This window comes from Danaus plexippus (genome assembly GCF_018135715.1).
Source record: "Danaus plexippus chromosome 18 unlocalized genomic scaffold, MEX_DaPlex mxdp_20, whole genome shotgun sequence".
NCBI lineage: Eukaryota > Metazoa > Arthropoda > Insecta > Lepidoptera > Nymphalidae > Danaus > Danaus plexippus.
In genome coordinates, this window is record NW_026869853.1 from 965,929 (window position 1) to 982,690 (window position 16,762).

Sequence of the window (16,762 nt, forward strand, 5' to 3'; positions counted from 1 at the left end):
TACAGCAATATAGATACAAGTTGTCCTAAAACTTAATAGATAATGAGTAAAAAATGTCTAGTATGATTATGATACAACTGGAATAAATTATGTAAAGATATATATTTTATTATGTATGATCAAGTAAAATAATTACAATTACTAATTTACTGTTTTAGGAAAAGTTTGTTTCCGCACACAGACAATTTGTGTGTGTGACATGTCATTTGTCAAACGTCAGAACTGGCTTTGAAGTATCAAGTGTCAATTATTTATTTTGTTTAAGTTTTGTAATATGTACTAGAAAGTTATAATAGTCTAAAATAAGATTTCAATATTTAAACCTAATACTATCGATTAAGAAATATGAGATTTTGTACGTTAAAATTGTTAAACCAATTTAAAACGATACGAATACGTAATAATCAAATCGTACAATCAAGTAGATTTACTGTTCAAAACGATTTGACAAGGCGGCAAATAGATAAAATTCCAATTAAACTTTCTTCGATTGTATGTTTTTATTCATCAGATAGTAAGAAGCATTTCTTAGAAATAGAAAAGAAGGCAGAGTCAATCAAAAATGTATTCGAACAAAAAAAGGTACAAATTAAGGATACCGAACAAAAAATTAGACAGAAAGGTGAAGAATTGGTTAAAGATTTAAGACACCAGAGGGAAGTCACAGGGCAAATATTAAAATTAAAAAAAGATCATCTGGTAAAAGATATACTAGAGACGAAAGCAAAAGTTAGAGAAAAAATTGAAGGAGTTGTAGAAGTATGTAAAATAACAATATTAAATTACTGTTAAAAGACCAAAGTTTTTATTGTCTAACTCGTACTCATGTTGCAGAGAGAAAACATATTCACAATTCCAAATGTTTTATGTGTTGCTAGGATAGCAATGTCTCCATATTTGGGATATGTAATTCTGCAAGATAATTATAACTTGGCTCTAGGATTGCTTGTTTTTGCAGGTTTTACAGATTTGGTAAGAAACAGTTATTTTATGTTGTTTATATCCTATTTCTCTTCTGTAATGTATATTTATATATATTTATTTATGTATATATAACCAAATTTATTTTTATGAACTTACTTATTAACTATTTATCCATTTTTTATTTTTAAATATAATTATTGAGGAAAAAAGTAATATACAAGATGTTTTATGAATAAAGGCAATATAAATAGATACTTGTTTATTTAACAAACCTTCATACATAACATAAACAAACTTAAATATTAGATTTAAATGGTTTTAAAAATAGCAAACTAACCATACATTTACTTATCAGTTGTATTATCCATACAATCCAGCAGTACCCTTATTGCGAGTTGGCAAGGTCTCATCACAACTGCCACATATCCAGTTTTCCACAATAAAAATCTTAGAACATTTAACATAGGTTTAGAAATGAAAAATTTCAAACACCTTTATAGTGTGACTACCCAAACTTGTGTAAAAGCTACAAATCTAACTAATCAGTCAGTATTAAGTGTTATTTGTTACTGACTTTATTTTTAAATGACTTATATTTGTTTATAAAATTATGTATTGTGTTTCAGCTTGATGGTTACATAGCTCGGAATTGGGAAGGTCAATCATCTAAAATGGGATCTTTTCTTGATCCAATGGCTGATAAAGTATTGATAGCAACTCTCTTCATAAGTCTTACATGGCAAGAATTAATACCACTGTATCTAACACTTCTGATAGTGGCTCGAGACGCAGCACTAGTTGCGGCCGGTTTTGTCATCAGATATATAAGTTTACCTCCGCCAGTAAGTTTATGCAAAATGAAAATTGTACACTGAATGACATAACTCTAGATGACCTAGTTAATTTGCTTGCATCCTAAGTGAACAACTAATGAATTGTTACAGAAAACTCTGAGTCGGTATTTTGACGCTACACACGCGACTGCCCAATTAGCGCCCACATTCATTAGCAAACTCAATACAGCCGTTCAACTGTTGCTCGTAAGACTCAAATTCTAATATCAATTATTGTAATAACATATTTTTTGGATCTTATGATGTATATAAATTACATATTATATGAATTTTAACGTTTTAATTTTCTTACCATTATTATGTAAATAGAAAGGCAATATAGTCATTGTTATTTATTAGGTTCATTTATTCTGTATGTTATTTCACAAAATCTATCAATCCCCAGGTAGGAACAACATTGGCATCGCCTGTTTTTGGATATGTCGACCATCCAGCGCTTCAAGCTCTTTGTGGAATCACAGCTGCTTCTACTATTGTATCAGCTATTAGTTATCTAGTCAGTAAGGATACTTACAAAGTCTTAAAGAAAAAGTTATGAGTTTATTAAGCATTTTTGTACAGTCTTCCTATTTAAAGAATTGTTGAATAATTTGGGTGTCATTCAAAGTATATTATGTAAATGTTAACAGTACTACATGGATTATCAAATAAAAGCTCAATATGTATAAAATAGGGATAATTTTATTTCCTCATTCTATTCACATGAATAACTTGCACATGATGCATTAAATACTCATATTATAAAAAATATTATAAAGTACAAAATTATACTTATGGACTAATTTAAACAAATTTTAAAGCAAAAATTTTGATATACAACTAAGACGATTACATGTACTGAGGGATCTGAATCAAAGAGGAGCTTGTAAAATATAGGCGAAACATTTTTTAATACGTAAATTATTACAAATGTGGAATGTTGGTATATGTTAAGTTACAAAAACAAAAATTATTATATTGCCAATTATTCTTTTATGTTACATTCCTGTTAAATCAACGATAGTGCCATAATATTACTAGCTGTAATACTTTTGCAGTGTTCACTATTAACTAGGTATTGGACATTAGTTCTAATCCTAATTTTTATTGAAATTATTAGTTTTATTACTTTGGACTGAGTGGATGGTCAGTTAATTCTCATCAAGGCACACTATACAACCAAAACTAGCTTACTTTAATTGAATCCTGAATAAGTGATCGTGAATATTAATCTCTTTTCATTGATTAATAGGAACAAAAATCTTGTTTACTACAGAGCTGGCATTGAGAAATGTTACTATGATTATGAGAATAAGTCCACTCACACTCGTTTCACTAAACACTCTTAAAATATTATTTTATAGTTACAATACTATAATCTCGACCATAGCAAATAAGCAGAATAACATAACAATTCTGAAAAATTTATAAAGACTAGATCAACAAAACAAGCAAAAATTTAGAGCCTGATTAAACTAATACACACTTATATTATAAGAAACTTACACTTAATGTAACACAATATTGTAATAATAATTAATAATGTTAATATTTAGAAAGCACAAATATAACAAATTATTCTTATAATATATATATATATTAAAAAATTTATTTAAATTAATTACTTATGGCAGCTAGCATTAAAAACATTTAAATCTTACTAAGTGTTCTGTCTGATGTGGGTTTGAGTATAATCAAACATATTGCTCTCAATTGTTCTTAAATTGAAGCATTCTTATGGGCACAAATCTAATAAATTTCCAGGGTTACAATAGCCACTATTGCACGAGGTTTTGTTAAGCAGTTATTAATGGCCTATTTGCTAAGCACCAGGTGTTGTTTCGGATATGACACAAAATTATATTTTTATAAAGAATAAAAATGTCATAAGATATTAAAACTTAATGATAAATCATATAGCATGTTGTACAAAAATAAAAACTGTTATTTAGGATTGCACATAATATTAAATACATTACATACAATGTAATTTTTATATAAAATGGTAACAGCACTTGCTTAAGTATTTTGTTATGATTAGTGTACTCTATGTTGTTACGATTAGCGTTAGTTATAAGTGATTATGAGTATGGTCAATGAGTTTGATGTATGTATGTACGAATTAACCCACTTTATTAATAAGCTCATCACATATTGCTGTAAGCTCTTCATTATCTTTAATTTTCTGCACTAATGATTCTTGTAAGGAAGAGGCGTGGACCTCACTCTTTTTGAGCATAGCATTCAATTTCAATATTTCAGCTTGATGAGTCTTCTTCACTGTGTCTAATTCAGCATTAGCTTTGTTGAGTTGTTGCATAGCATGCTGTCTCAACGTTTCATATCTGGCCTCCAGTTTTTGTATGGCATCATTATTCTCTTCAACGGTTCTCTTCAAAGTTTCCTCATTGGTTTTGTATCCTTGGATGATAACTTTACATCTTTCATATTTTGTGTGAACATCATTGAATGCATGTTCCATGGAAGCCAAGTGTGCAGCAGCTTCATCTCTTTCTCTCAATAGTGTTGCGCGTTCCTCAGTCCATCTCTTAGCCTCAGTTTCCCTCTCTCCAATCAATGATGATATAGTACGCTCATATTCTTCCATCACCACACTCATCTGTTTATTATTTCTGACTTTCTCTGCAACACGTTGAGAAAGTGCTTTCTCCTTTTCAGAGTATTCCTCATTTTGTTCAGTCAATTTTTTAATTTTAGATTCACATTCTTCCAATCTTTCACGGAGATCTCGATTAAGATCTCGCAGACTTTGAGCTTCTTCCTCTTGAGCTGTCAACATTTCTTTGACAGCTCGTAACTGTTCAACTGTGTGGGGATCCATGTCTGAGGTTCTTGTAATGACAGGAGGTGGAGGTGGAGTAGCACCCAAACTAAGAAGTCTGTCAATAGTTGCAATAGCAGGTGAAACAGTACTTGACTTTACAGGAGTAACTTTCGTTGCAGATGCCTGACTCCTGTTTACAGCAGGAGTGACTACCTGCGTCGGTTTTTCAGTGTGGCCACTATTACTTGGCTGCACAGATAACTGTTGTATAGAGTTCACAATTTGCTCTGTACCTGACATGGTACTTTACACAATCTACACGAGAATGCTAACAGCACTTTTTTCAATAAGTATATATAATATTTAGCTTATTTCCACGGACATGGTTACCTAAAATCAGTAAAAGAAATAAATATCCAAGGACAATGCCATTGTTTCGGCATGCAGCAATTTTAATAAAAAAACTTATAAATTTACTTAACTTACTTAATCAAATAATCAAACTAAGTAATACGTACTGAAATTGGTAATTTTTTTGCCAAATTACTAAACAATTAACAACATCCCACGCATAGAACAGTAAATACAATAATTTCACTATTCAAGTTATAAGTATCACTACAATTGCTCAACGAAAAAATTACTATTTAATATTATCGCGTTTCTTAGCACTCCACAAAATCACTATTTTTTAAATATTTTCATTTGCGATCAGACAGATTTTTCATTTAATGGTCGACGGATGGATGACATCAGTTTTTCCACAGCTTATGTAAGGATTTGTGGTGCACAGACAATATCGTTTTCAATATTTATTAGCTAGTTTAATTATATTGTGTGTACCTAAGTGACCTATTTTAAGTACCCAAAAAATATTAATTTAAAATAAGTACAAAGTTTTTAAAAGTTTCCCTTGTAAAGTACCGATGAAAATAACGTAGCCCTCGAATGATCATCGACAATAGACATCTCATTTTTTAAATCACATTACAAACTTGCACATTATGTTACTGCCTTCTTATATTGTAAATAATGGATTGAAAGCTATTTGAAAAGGTTAATTATTAAAAAAGTAATTTTTATTGATTAATTATTATTAAAAAAGTAATTTTTATTTTTATTCTCAAAATCATCAGTGTATTATAATATACATGATAGGAATATATGAGAATAAAATGAGAAATGATAGAGAAATATTCGTAAAGATCAATTTGATTATATTGAGTTTTAAAATATTTTTGCAATATATTCAAAAAAAAAAATAGTAATTATTTCAAGATTATTTGAACTAAGCTAAAATAATGACTAAGTCAGTTGTAAACTACTATAAGAAACTACAAACGGAAAAGAGATAAATATTTAAAGTTTAGTTTGAATTGATGCATTTATTTTAAACTATTATTTATCATATTACTATATTTAAGTATAATTACAGGGATTTTTAAAAAACATATTGTCAGTGGGAACATTGAAATAAAAAAATATATAAATTACTTATTATTTATTAATTCAAATTATTTTTAAACTCCGACTATATACCTATCGGTCTTATACATTTCGTATGCAAACTGTTCATCGTGCGTGGGATCAAATTCTAAGCCTGTAAGAAATTCGTAGAATTTTAGAATTGACTATGTAGTAAATGTAATGTAAGTGAAATTTAAATTTTAAATAAACAATAATAATAAGCAATTTGAAACCTACCAACGTATTCAATTTCGAGATTAAAAACTCCATTTATTTTGTCACCACATGATATTCCAAAATGTGTCACTCTATCTAGCCTCATTCTTGTTTGCTTATCCTGTAATCTTCCTTTTGATCCTAAAATAAACTTTGAAAAAGGAATCTAAAACAAAAAAAAAATAGGATATTTAATCAAATTGGCCACAAAAGTTCATTGCTTCATATGTAAGGTTATTAACAAATAAACGGATGGTTAATCAACTTAAAGTACAATTCATGATTATGAATTAAATAACTTTATTCTAGGAAAAAATATTTCTTAATAATAACTTTTCTTGACGAACTTATTCCTTAAATATTTTCAAGTTGTGGGTGTACTTACAGAAGTACTAACATTACCTTGGCTATTTGCCAGTAGGGTCCTCCTCTAGTGTATAAAACGTAATGGTATATATCATTCCACGTTATATCGTAATAGCCCTCGCACGAAATATTTAACAAATAAGACCGACCGTCGCCCCTTACTTTTAACACTAGCGTGTTATACAGATTCCAGTCATATGTAGCTTCACGTTTGAAGGCTTTCTGGAATAAATTTATATTTATCAAAAGTTTTCAAAACACCGTAATAAAATTTATAAACATCGCTAAGAAATAAGATTTTAATGTGGTATATATTTTTGGGTATGGGTCACATTTTTTTAAAAATATATATATATTATTACAAATTATGTAAAGTAACTAAACATACATTTATATTTTCATTGTCATTTAGTATGTTCAAGGTAGGGAATGGATCACAAAACTTTCTTGCATTTAGTGCATAGTTGTTGATTATAAACCAAGTACCTACAGTTATTTACCATTTTAAAACAACAGTCAAATTATCACAATTTTATTTGGGCCTTGGCAAATATATTCATCATATTATTAATCGTTGGTTGATGATTAGATAAGATTAACTGGAGTAATTAAATCGTAAAATTTTAACGAATGGCAAACTATCCATATTTATGTTCACGAATATAAAGTATTAAGTAATAATTTTGAATTTAATTGGGTCATCATCTTGGCTTGTTTATTTTTTTACTTTTTATCAAAAAACTTTTAAATACTAACCCTGACTCGTTTTGAACGAATGGCACAATAACCTGATTTTTTAATACGTCCATCTTTAGGTGTTCTGGTGTCGAGGTATCCGTGGAACAATCCTCGTCCAGCTGGGCTCATGTCAAAGGCACAGGAACTGTAACCCTCATTATGGTCACTATCACATGTTGTTACAAACTTATTTAATTCATTTGTCTCGTTAAAGCACCATAATAAATCTGTCTCGCCTAAAATGGAAATAATGCAACTTGAGAAAAGTGCTCCCATTTGATGAACTGTATATCTTTTGCTTCTGTACTTTCAATGGCACCAATTGGCATTCAAAACATTTTTTATTGTTAAAAATACAATACCTGTTTAATTAAAAAAGGTAAAAGGTATGTTGTTAGTCGGCGAAGAATTCGTAATTCGTTTGTGAGGATCTGTAGCTCGTTTTATACGTTGGGTATAAAGGAAAATGAAACAATATTTATAACTTAAGTATATTGTTGTCTCAAATAGTAATAATTAAAATGTCATTAAATGGAGTCACTACAAATACTTAATACTTTCAAACATTATTACTTAAGAAAACGAGATTCTATATAAATCAAGTTAATTTGAATTATCAAAAAAAAAAAAACTAAGAATTAGTCTTGGGAATCTTGGATCTAACAAAATTCCTCAACATTGGGACGGAGATGAAATGTCTGAATAAATAGTACACAATCAGAAAATTATGGCAAGTAATTTTTACCAAAAAATAACTCAAAACTTTCCTAATTTTATAAAACATAGACCTAATTACAATAAAGTTTGAAAAAACTACAATGAAACAAGTATAAAATATGTGCCACAACAATTTTCAAAAACATAACTAACGCACTTCATTGATAAGCTGATCGCAGATACGCGTCAATTCCTCATTATCCCTTGTCTTTTGAGCTAAAGACTCTTGCAGGGAGGAGATCATGATTTCGTGCTTCTTTATAATGGCATTCAGCTTAGTTATATCAACACTATGAGATTTTTTAACATTTTCCAGTTCTTCATTAGCCTTTTCAAGATTATCAGAGGTTACTTGTTTAAGATTGTTATATAAGGCTTCATACTTTTGCATTCCTGATTCGTATTCATTAATTTTGTTATTAAGAATCTTTTCTTTGTCTCTAGACTCCATAATAACACTCTTACATTTCTCATATTTTGCTAGTAAATCATTAAAGGAGCTTTCCATACTGGACAGATGTTTGAGAGCTTCGTCTCTTTCCAAAGTTAATTTGTCATACAACTCTTGGGAAAACAGTTTTTCTTTTTGCTGTTCACCAATTAATGATGATATTGTTTTTTCATACTCCTCCATAACTATGCACATTTGTTTATGACTCAATGTTTTGTCATTAACCTGTTTAATTAATTTTATTTCTCTTTCCAATAGACTGTCCCTTTCATCGGTGAGTTTCTTAACCTTTTTTTCTAACTCCTCATTTGTGCGTGTGCAGTTATGTTGAAGGTCTTGAAGTGAAGATTTGAGTTCTCTGTTCTCCTGTCTTAATTGTAATACTTCCTGATCTTGGTTTTGTAATATGATTCTAAGCGAATGCAATCGATCCACTTCCTGAGATGCATAAGTTGATTGACGACACTGACGTGGACTTCTTGGTGCAGCAATAGGGGTGTTATCAGAAAAGTTTATAAGTCTCTCTGTAGCTTGTGTTGGAGCTAATATAGCTGAAACACTGCGAAGAAGAACTGGTGTAGTTCTTGTTTGGGCCACACTGGCCTTAGACAGTTCATTACTTACTACAGGTGGAACTACTTGAGTTGGTTTATCTTTAGTACATTTTGATACAATAGATCCTGCTGACAGGGTATGTTTTGGTGAAGCCACATTATTATCAGCCATTGCTGATGTGCTGCTTCCTGTTTCATAACCAATATCACCATCTATGGACTCCAAATGTGACACTTCATGTGAAGGTTCTGAATTATTCAATAACTGCTTTGCATATAAAGGATCAAATTTCACAAATAAACTTTCTTTACCTCTATCTATCATAGTGTGGTTTCGGTTTGATTCTGCACATTTTACTAAATAATCTAAACTGTTTGCGTCAATAAACAAATTATCGTCATACAAAGGCACCTCTTGCATAGTAACGTCACATATACTATCAAAATCAGAACCGGTAAGTAGGTCACTGGTGACATCAGGTTGGTCTAATTCCCTCGGCTTCCTTGGTGACATCGCCATGAGATCTCCCATCGAAGACACAGGAGTAATAAAACTTTCATCTGATGCAACGGTACTTGCTCTCGAAGACAACATGTTCTCCCGTGACCCACAACTTTCAATAGATTTATTTAAAACACTTTGAAATTTTTGATAGATATTATTTAATTCACATTTGTCATAACGTAGATGTGGAGTTTTACTTGATAAAATATTTGAAATCATTCGTTAAGAAATTTTCTCAGCTACCGCATTTCTTTCAAAACAAATTATCACTTTAAATTCACCACAACACTGAGTAAAGCAGAAATAATATATCAGAACACAATCTCGAGTCGGTTAATATTATAAATCCGGTCACAACGAAAATAACGGATACCAATTTTAAACGGGCTAAGTTAAAATGTCAAGAACAGGCGGTTTGATTTTTTTTTCACACTGGCCAGAAATAATGAACGAGCCTAAGACCCGATACATTCAGCCATCAGAAATATTTTGATGACAATAATTATTAAAGACCGTATAATAAATTACGCCATAATATACACAGTAATGAGAAAAAAATTGTAAATTAGTTACAAATCGGTGGTTAATGGTAAATAATTTTGTTTATTTGATAAATTTAGGAGTTTTCACTTGTTCGTACTTATTAACCTAAATGTTGTGTCTTCAACCTCAAAGACTTAAATGTGATGGCAATATGTAAATTTAAATCTTAACAAAGTAAATAAATAAATGAGTATGGTATACAATTCTCGGATTACCATATTAGGTTATTTAAAAAAAAAAACATTTCTAAAATGATAGAATGAACGAAGTGGATAAATTAAAAATCAATGTCAAAAAATTCGAAGGTTTCAACTGTAATTAGTAAAAAGGAAGCTAAAGCCTGATGAATACCACATTTCAAAACTGAAATGATAGAATAAATATATAAACAACTTTTTTTTAAATTACATCGTCTAAAAGAGTTTAGTTACTACTACGTACACAGAAATAGATTAAGTTTTTTTTCAATCTCATTTTTCCACGCATTAAAGTCAAATTACTACATTTTTAGCCTCTATATAAAACTAAAGTATACTTTTCAAGCGATAGTAAATAAATACTATGTGTAAAAGAAAATATAACAAAAAGTGGAAAAGGACATTTGGGTTATTGAATAATTACAATGATGCTCTTCGTTTATGATGTTCTGTGATTTTTTAAACTTGAACGATGTTGATTATTTATGCAAATGACGGTATAATTTGAGATAATTAATTACACTCATTTGTATCTCCTTTTCTCGTTATTGTTTTGTATAATAAATTCACACGAATGGTTGTTGACGTAGTAGCTTACAATGTACTTTTATTATTTTATTATTAATACAATCTTAAATATACATTTTGTATTTAAGTAAATTAAGATTACAAAGTTTTTTTTAAACATCTTGCTTGCCCAAACCACTAATTATTATTATATTTCATACTATATTGCATTATAATGCATAGCTTAAAAAAAAAATTGAAAAGTAAAAATATTGGTACTTGCCTTAGGGGGACGATAAAATGAGATGCTTTTTTTAAATAATGTTTATGGTCTTAGTGCAAAGTAAGTGTATGTACTAAATATTACTAGTTTAAAATTAATAAAAATATACATACATAGAAATATATACAAGTAACCAATAATGTATAGTTACTTCGTAAAAAAATAGTTTTATAGAAGTCAATGTGTTTATTCTTCTTCATTATGAAAAATATATAATATTTATTATGATTATATTTTTATATACAATAACTTTTTCTTTAGGTCCAAATTTGAGCAAAATTTTGTATGAAAAATAATGTTTTATGTTCATTTAACAGTTCTGCATATTTTCTTGCAAATGTAATCAACTTATTTATAAAATTCAAAAATAATACACCAGCTATGAAGACAAGATGTTTTTTACATATGTTTAATCTGACAATGATTCTTGAGCTGTATCACCATTGGATCTGAGAAGTAATGCTCAGTACTTTAAGCTGTGTACAGATGGAAATAAGAAGGGTAATGCTGTTAAATTCACTAGACGAAATCCATAGCAGAATTAAAGTAATTAATATAACTTTTATAGTTTACAGTCTCAAGTGACAATAGATTGCCCACATGGGTAGATTGATTGAATAGTGATCATGTACTTCTAATCTAAGTGCAGCATAGATTTATGGACAACCTGATAAGTATAAAATTGTCTCAAGAGATTACAAAGTATAAAAACTGGGATTGGTGACAAAAGTCCATGGAGATCTTTATACAACAATTGATTATTCTAGCCTGAGGATGATCATGATAATGAAAGTATGAAAAGAATATTATTTGTAATAACAAACAAAAGCTACATACCAGGTCTTGCAAAAAGTACAGGATGGGACACATGTTCCTTAATTTCTTGAGATAATAATTTAAATTCAGTTTTAAGTTCCTTCATACCATTTCTTATATGCATAAAGGTGCTTACTTTATCTTTGGGATCGTATCCTGCTTTTCTTTCCTTCTCCCAAAATAAACAACGTTTTGAAACCTCATTTAAGCTAGGACAATTGTTTAATATATTCGTTTTATACAGTAAGGTCGACCCTCGTATATTACAAATATTGAGTCTACTGTATAAGGCCATTTTCAATAGATTTAAATATAGGATCAAGTGTTTATTAATTTTTTTTTAATTGTATTATTTAATGTTTTCATATTCAGACTTCACAAAATTGATAGCTGTCAAAAACAGCTGTTATCATAATTCTATGTTAATTCAATGAAAAATTTAATAACACGACAAATAATTAGTATTTCAAAGTTTTTTACTTAAAATTATTGTTTGTACATAGTAGAGAAGAAAGAAATTGTATGAGGACAATGTTTCTTAAAAATATATATTTATAAAAATTATAGTCATCGTTAGTATATAAAGCTAACAAACAATAAGTTTGTATTTTTTTTTATGTAATAATTATATTATTATTAATGATTATGAGCATTTTGTTTATATGATCTGGCAATGTGTCAATTTTAGTTTCAACTAGCTACGTCTTGCACTCGATTCGTGACATTATATTTATACTTTCACTTTTCTTATAAATAAACCAATAGCTTTTATTTAAGAAGAACATGTGCTGTCCTTTATATTTTTGTAACCAATCAATGGACATATTTCTATCGAATTGCTGATATTTGAGCTTTAATGTGTTAAATATTTACTAAGTAGTCATTACCATTTACAAATCATTCTTGCGGCGTTCGCCACGCCGACAACAGTTTTGTACTTTAAAAAATTAAATAACGAAGATGTTCAGTAACAATACCTTGTAACTGAAAGTGTAGTAATTACTTAAATCTGGATACAATTTTAATGATGGGCATGGAAAAGCAACATAGTATGGAGGTGGGTACCTTTCTCTTGTAGAAAATTTAGTACCTGGAATGTACAATAATAATAAAACTTACCATTCATCATGTGTAAAGTGAAAGAGTATGTGTACATTGGTTACATCATGAAGACTAACAAATGTTATTTATTTAGGACGAAAATTCGGAATATCTTTATCATCCAGATATACTTAAAAAATTGGATTTTGGCAAGAGCCCAGCCAAATTCAATCCCTTCATCAGTGCAGCTCATCCAGGAGAAGATTGGATGGTTGTGAGACCACTTCAAAGAGCTGACTATGATAAGGGATTTCTCCAGCTTCTCAGTCAGTTAACCAGTACTGGTAGCATATCACGGAAGCAATTTGATGGTAAGATACATATAAGCATACCAACTAGCTTACTAAATAATATAAGTAGTAGCATGTAAATTATGAAATTGCCCTGTCAATTTTCATTGAGTGGACATAAACTCTCAATCATTTATAATTTTTGTTGATTTATATTTTCTTTACTTCATTTCAACTTTTTCAATACTACTAAGATGAAAAACAGGTCTCAAAAATATATATATACTATAATATATTAATAAAAAGTCTACAAATTACTATCTCAATAAAATAGGTTGACCTTCTAAAACTTGTTTGCCTCTTGGGTGTGGTGATTATTGACCCAAGTTCTCTTCCTACTAATTAAAATTGTATTAGCAGTCATATTTCTGCTTTAAATTGTAGTGCATTTAATATATATATAATATATATAATATATTATTCATATTTAATATTTTAGAAAAAAAAAATGTGGCATTCAAATTTCATTATGTATGTTTCTATTTCCAATAATGTTATAGCATATTCGTTTTGCTTTTATATTGTACATAAATTGAATTTTGTTCCTGGCATAAGCTTATTATTTATCAATAAATATTTCAGAACGTTTTACACAGATGAAAAGCGCTGGCGGATATTACGTGACAGTTATAGAGGACAAGCGTATTTCAAAAATAATTGGAGCTGCAACACTAACAATAGAACAAAAATTTATTCATAATTGCTCTGTGGTATGTCTCAATTTGATTTGTTAAGACTATTGCATTTTTCTTAAAATGTAGAGTATATATATGTCAAGGTTTATGTTAGAACTATTTTAAATATACTAATGTTTTTTTTTTTAAATAATTTGAATTAGGAATCCTTATCTAAATTACACTTTTCAGAGAGGCCGCTTAGAGGATGTAGTTGTGAATGACACTTATCGGGGAAAACAATTAGGAAAACTGTAAGAAAATATTCTTATTAAATGTATATTACAAATTTATAATTACTAAATTTCATAATTAATGGCTTTATGTAAGTAAAAGGATAATATTTGAAAAAAAAAAAACAAAATTTGATACCATTAATCCAACTATAAACAAAAAAATATTTTAAATTTCTTGAACAATTATGTCTAAATCATATAACAATGATTTTAACAATGGAATCTTGAATTTTCTTTTTTTAAAAATTCTTGACATGTCACTTTGAAATCATATTAAAAATAGTTGTACTTTAATAACAGATTAAACTACTTAATAATGTACACATATATGCATAGATAATAAATTTGAAAAAAAAAAAATGTTAATTTCAATAAATCTTTCAGAATTGTAGTGACTGTATCATTACTGGCACAAGAACTGGGTTGTTATAAGATGTCATTAGACTGTAAAGACAAACTGATCAAGTTCTATGAAAGCCTCGGTTATAAACTTGAGCCCGGTAACTCTAACGCTATGAATATGAGGTAAGTAAAAATAATATTTTGCTATACATATTATCAAATCAATCTTATCAATATAGTAGTTAATTTTATCTCGGCCATGATAAGGAAGTAAATTTTATTGTAATTATAGCATAATATTAAAACATTTATATATGATTTTGAAATATTATTTATTTAAGGAATATTTCACCTAAGTTATATGTAATATTATCAACAGTTTATTTTTGTGTTATTTGGTTGTTATACATTTAGCATATTTTTTAATTGACTCAAAAATATTAGTATATAAACCTAATGTTTATTTCTAAAGATAATTTTTTTTTGTTCTCTAAGTTTTATTTAAAATCCAGTTGTTATAATTACTGATCTGATATCATTATTGCCAAGAGGTCAAGACTACACTAATTAACTCATTGAGTATATTTATATAACAACTTCTTCTTTATTTTGCTTAGTGCGTTTCCTAATACATTTCGCCAATGTCATGTGCCGATATTATACTGAACTATGTAAAGAGGGATTTTTGTATGAACAAGGTTGCGACTAGAGACTAAGAACTTTGATTCTGCTGAGACTATAAATCAACTTCAATATTAGAATATAAATGTCAATATGTTTGAAATTTAGTGTGTCAAAGTTATTATAGTCTGTGTTACGTTTATTTTAAATAATTTAAGTATCTATTGTATATTTAATACAATAAACAGCTTTATAATAATATTTTCTCTATATGAACTGTATTTTAAATTTCACGTTTATCGGTTCGCGCAATTTTCTTAAAAGGACACACAGTATTCGTTTAACATATAATAGTGATATTGATTTATTGGGAGGTTATTATACTTGAAACTATATTGCATTCCAGATTTGAAGAACCATCCTGACAATTAGCCGCTGGGACATCCGATCTGCGCTCCAAACTGTAAGTAACACGGCCAGCCGAGCGGTCATCGCGAGTCATACATCAAACCATCGTAACGGGTACATTGTGTGAACCATCCATATAATTCGCTTCATATATCTGTTATTTTGATTCATTGGAAATGTTTAGTCTGTATTGATTGTTGTGACTGCTTGGTTGTTTATGTTGTTACAGTTGCAGAGTCAATTTTTTTATCCATTAAAGGTAGAATTTATACTGAGGTTTTTTTTTAATACCTTTATAAAATCTACATTTGGTGGGGTGATCAATTGATTTTGGGTGTCCTAGCACATAAGTGTGTGGAATGTAATTTGTAAGGCTTTTTGTATTATTATTTTTTTTACAATTTATGTTACGCAGAAATTATAACTACATACCTATATATAATTTTTTGTAGTTTTGTTTAAGCTAAGTTAGTTTCGTGTTTTTAGTTTTGTTTCTTATTAAAGTTTAAACATTGACTAATAATTTTGATTTGGTTTGTTTGATTAATGCTTGCTTTGTAACTTAAAAGTACTTAATTAATTATAAATAGCAATTTTTATTTACTAATCCTGTATATTAAATAGTTGCTTGTTTTATTTATATGTCAATACAATATTAATTGATAAATGTCGCCACAATTCAACATTGTATTCCTTTTCAATAAAGAGTCACCTGTTTTATATATTTAAACATTTTAATCGATTCTCTATATTTTATTAGTAATCCTACTAAAATAAAGTACGCTATTGTAAAGATTTTAAGTAAAATTTGTTGGAGCAGTTAGTCGTCTAGCGTTAAATCTTCGTAGTTGTTACTACATAATTTTTGAAGTCTTATAAAAAATGTTTATACGAGTTTCTTTTTGCAGGTTAATATGGCGGAGATTATTGTAATGCATTCTTTGTGTAATACGTTGTATTGAATATAATTAAATTTAGTACTATTTTGGTGTTATTAATTGTTTCCTTGTTGGCATATATCAGGACCTGTAGTTTTTTATCTGAAGTTTTTAATAAAACAGTACTGAATTAGTTTTGTTTTTGTAATGTTGTAATTTTTGTTATATGTGGTATAATACTTTATTAATATCACGAGTATAATATCACGATTGAAAAAACTTAGTGACTTAAAAAATTTAAGATAAATTT

At 28.7% G+C, this 16,762-nt stretch overlaps 5 protein-coding genes across 8 annotated transcripts; 2 read left to right on the forward strand and 3 right to left on the reverse strand.

The window, feature by feature from the left end:
• Nucleotides 1-233: 233 nt before the first annotated feature.
• LOC116773276 (probable cardiolipin synthase (CMP-forming)) lies at nucleotides 234-2,448 on the forward strand. The gene is made up of 5 exons (XM_032665699.2): nucleotides 234-759; nucleotides 835-972; nucleotides 1,551-1,766; nucleotides 1,869-1,964; nucleotides 2,164-2,448. Exons 1-5 carry the CDS (start codon nucleotides 346-348, stop codon nucleotides 2,314-2,316), a joined length of 1,017 nt encoding a protein of 338 aa, XP_032521590.2. The 5' UTR covers nucleotides 234-345; the 3' UTR covers nucleotides 2,317-2,448.
• Nucleotides 2,440-5,302, reverse strand: LOC116773066 (transforming acidic coiled-coil-containing protein 3-like). Of its 2 annotated transcripts, none has more exons than XM_032665439.2 (2): nucleotides 5,061-5,302; nucleotides 2,440-4,932 (listed from the first exon to the last, which is right to left on the reverse strand). In XM_032665439.2, exon 2 carries the CDS (start codon nucleotides 4,840-4,842, stop codon nucleotides 3,880-3,882), a length of 963 nt encoding a protein of 320 aa, XP_032521330.1. In that variant the 5' UTR covers nucleotides 4,843-4,932; nucleotides 5,061-5,302; the 3' UTR covers nucleotides 2,440-3,879. The 2 variants fall into 2 exon arrangements, with proteins under 2 accessions (XP_032521330.1, XP_032521331.1); XM_032665440.2 differs by having other exon boundaries at nucleotides 5,029-5,302.
• Nucleotides 5,303-6,028: 726 nt separating this feature from the next.
• Nucleotides 6,029-12,295, reverse strand: LOC116773132 (complex I intermediate-associated protein 30, mitochondrial). Its single transcript, XM_032665528.2, has 5 exons — nucleotides 11,924-12,295; nucleotides 7,348-7,565; nucleotides 6,628-6,813; nucleotides 6,247-6,391; nucleotides 6,029-6,142 (listed from the first exon to the last, which is right to left on the reverse strand). The coding sequence occupies exons 1-5, from the start codon at nucleotides 12,195-12,197 to the stop codon at nucleotides 6,063-6,065; spliced, it is 903 nt and encodes a 300-aa protein (XP_032521419.2). The 5' UTR covers nucleotides 12,198-12,295; the 3' UTR covers nucleotides 6,029-6,062.
• On the reverse strand, nucleotides 7,576-10,476 carry LOC133320361 (uncharacterized). Its single transcript, XM_061528513.1, has one exon. The coding sequence runs from the start codon at nucleotides 9,773-9,775 to the stop codon at nucleotides 8,195-8,197; it is 1,581 nt and encodes a 526-aa protein (XP_061384497.1). The 5' UTR covers nucleotides 9,776-10,476; the 3' UTR covers nucleotides 7,576-8,194.
• Nucleotides 12,296-12,632: 337 nt separating the features above from the next.
• LOC116773152 (probable glucosamine 6-phosphate N-acetyltransferase) lies at nucleotides 12,633-16,557 on the forward strand. 3 transcript variants are annotated; one of them, XM_032665548.2, is made up of 7 exons: nucleotides 12,636-12,959; nucleotides 13,098-13,314; nucleotides 13,876-14,003; nucleotides 14,160-14,221; nucleotides 14,588-14,728; nucleotides 15,573-15,629; nucleotides 16,483-16,557. In XM_032665548.2, the coding sequence occupies exons 1-6, from the start codon at nucleotides 12,927-12,929 to the stop codon at nucleotides 15,589-15,591; spliced, it is 600 nt and encodes a 199-aa protein (XP_032521439.2). In that variant the 5' UTR covers nucleotides 12,636-12,926; the 3' UTR covers nucleotides 15,592-15,629; nucleotides 16,483-16,557. The 3 variants fall into 3 exon arrangements, with proteins under 3 accessions (XP_061384499.1, XP_032521439.2, XP_061384498.1); XM_061528514.1 differs by lacking the exon at nucleotides 16,483-16,557 and having other exon boundaries at nucleotides 15,573-15,843; XM_061528515.1 differs by lacking the exons at nucleotides 15,573-15,629; nucleotides 16,483-16,557 and having other exon boundaries at nucleotides 12,633-12,959; nucleotides 14,588-14,732.
• The last annotated feature ends 205 nt before the right edge of the window (nucleotides 16,558-16,762 follow it).

Coding starts and splice junctions, on each gene's coding strand:
- LOC116773276 (XM_032665699.2), top strand. CDS start 346: ATGAGATTTTGTACGTTAAAATTGTTAAACCAATTTAAAACGATACGA. Junction 760..834: donor AAATTGAAGGAGTTGTAGAA/GTATGTAAAATA, acceptor CTCATGTTGCAG/AGAGAAAACATATTCACAAT. Junction 1,767..1,868: donor ATATAAGTTTACCTCCGCCA/GTAAGTTTATGC, acceptor GAATTGTTACAG/AAAACTCTGAGTCGGTATTT.
- LOC116773066 (XM_032665439.2), bottom strand. CDS start 4,842: ATGTCAGGTACAGAGCAAATTGTGAACTCTATACAACAGTTATCTGTG.
- LOC133320361 (XM_061528513.1), bottom strand. CDS start 9,775: ATGATTTCAAATATTTTATCAAGTAAAACTCCACATCTACGTTATGAC.
- LOC116773132 (XM_032665528.2), bottom strand. CDS start 12,197: ATGGCCTTATACAGTAGACTCAATATTTGTAATATACGAGGGTCGACC. Junction 6,814..7,347: donor TTCGTTCAAAACGAGTCAGG/GTTAGTATTTAA, acceptor AATTTATTCCAG/AAAGCCTTCAAACGTGAAGC. Junction 6,392..6,627: donor CCTACTGGCAAATAGCCAAG/GTAATGTTAGTA, acceptor TTTTTGTTTTAG/ATTCCTTTTTCAAAGTTTAT.
- LOC116773152 (XM_032665548.2), top strand. CDS start 12,927: ATGATGGGCATGGAAAAGCAACATAGTATGGAG. Junction 14,004..14,159: donor TTATTCATAATTGCTCTGTG/GTATGTCTCAAT, acceptor TACACTTTTCAG/AGAGGCCGCTTAGAGGATGT. Junction 14,222..14,587: donor GGAAAACAATTAGGAAAACT/GTAAGAAAATAT, acceptor TAAATCTTTCAG/AATTGTAGTGACTGTATCAT.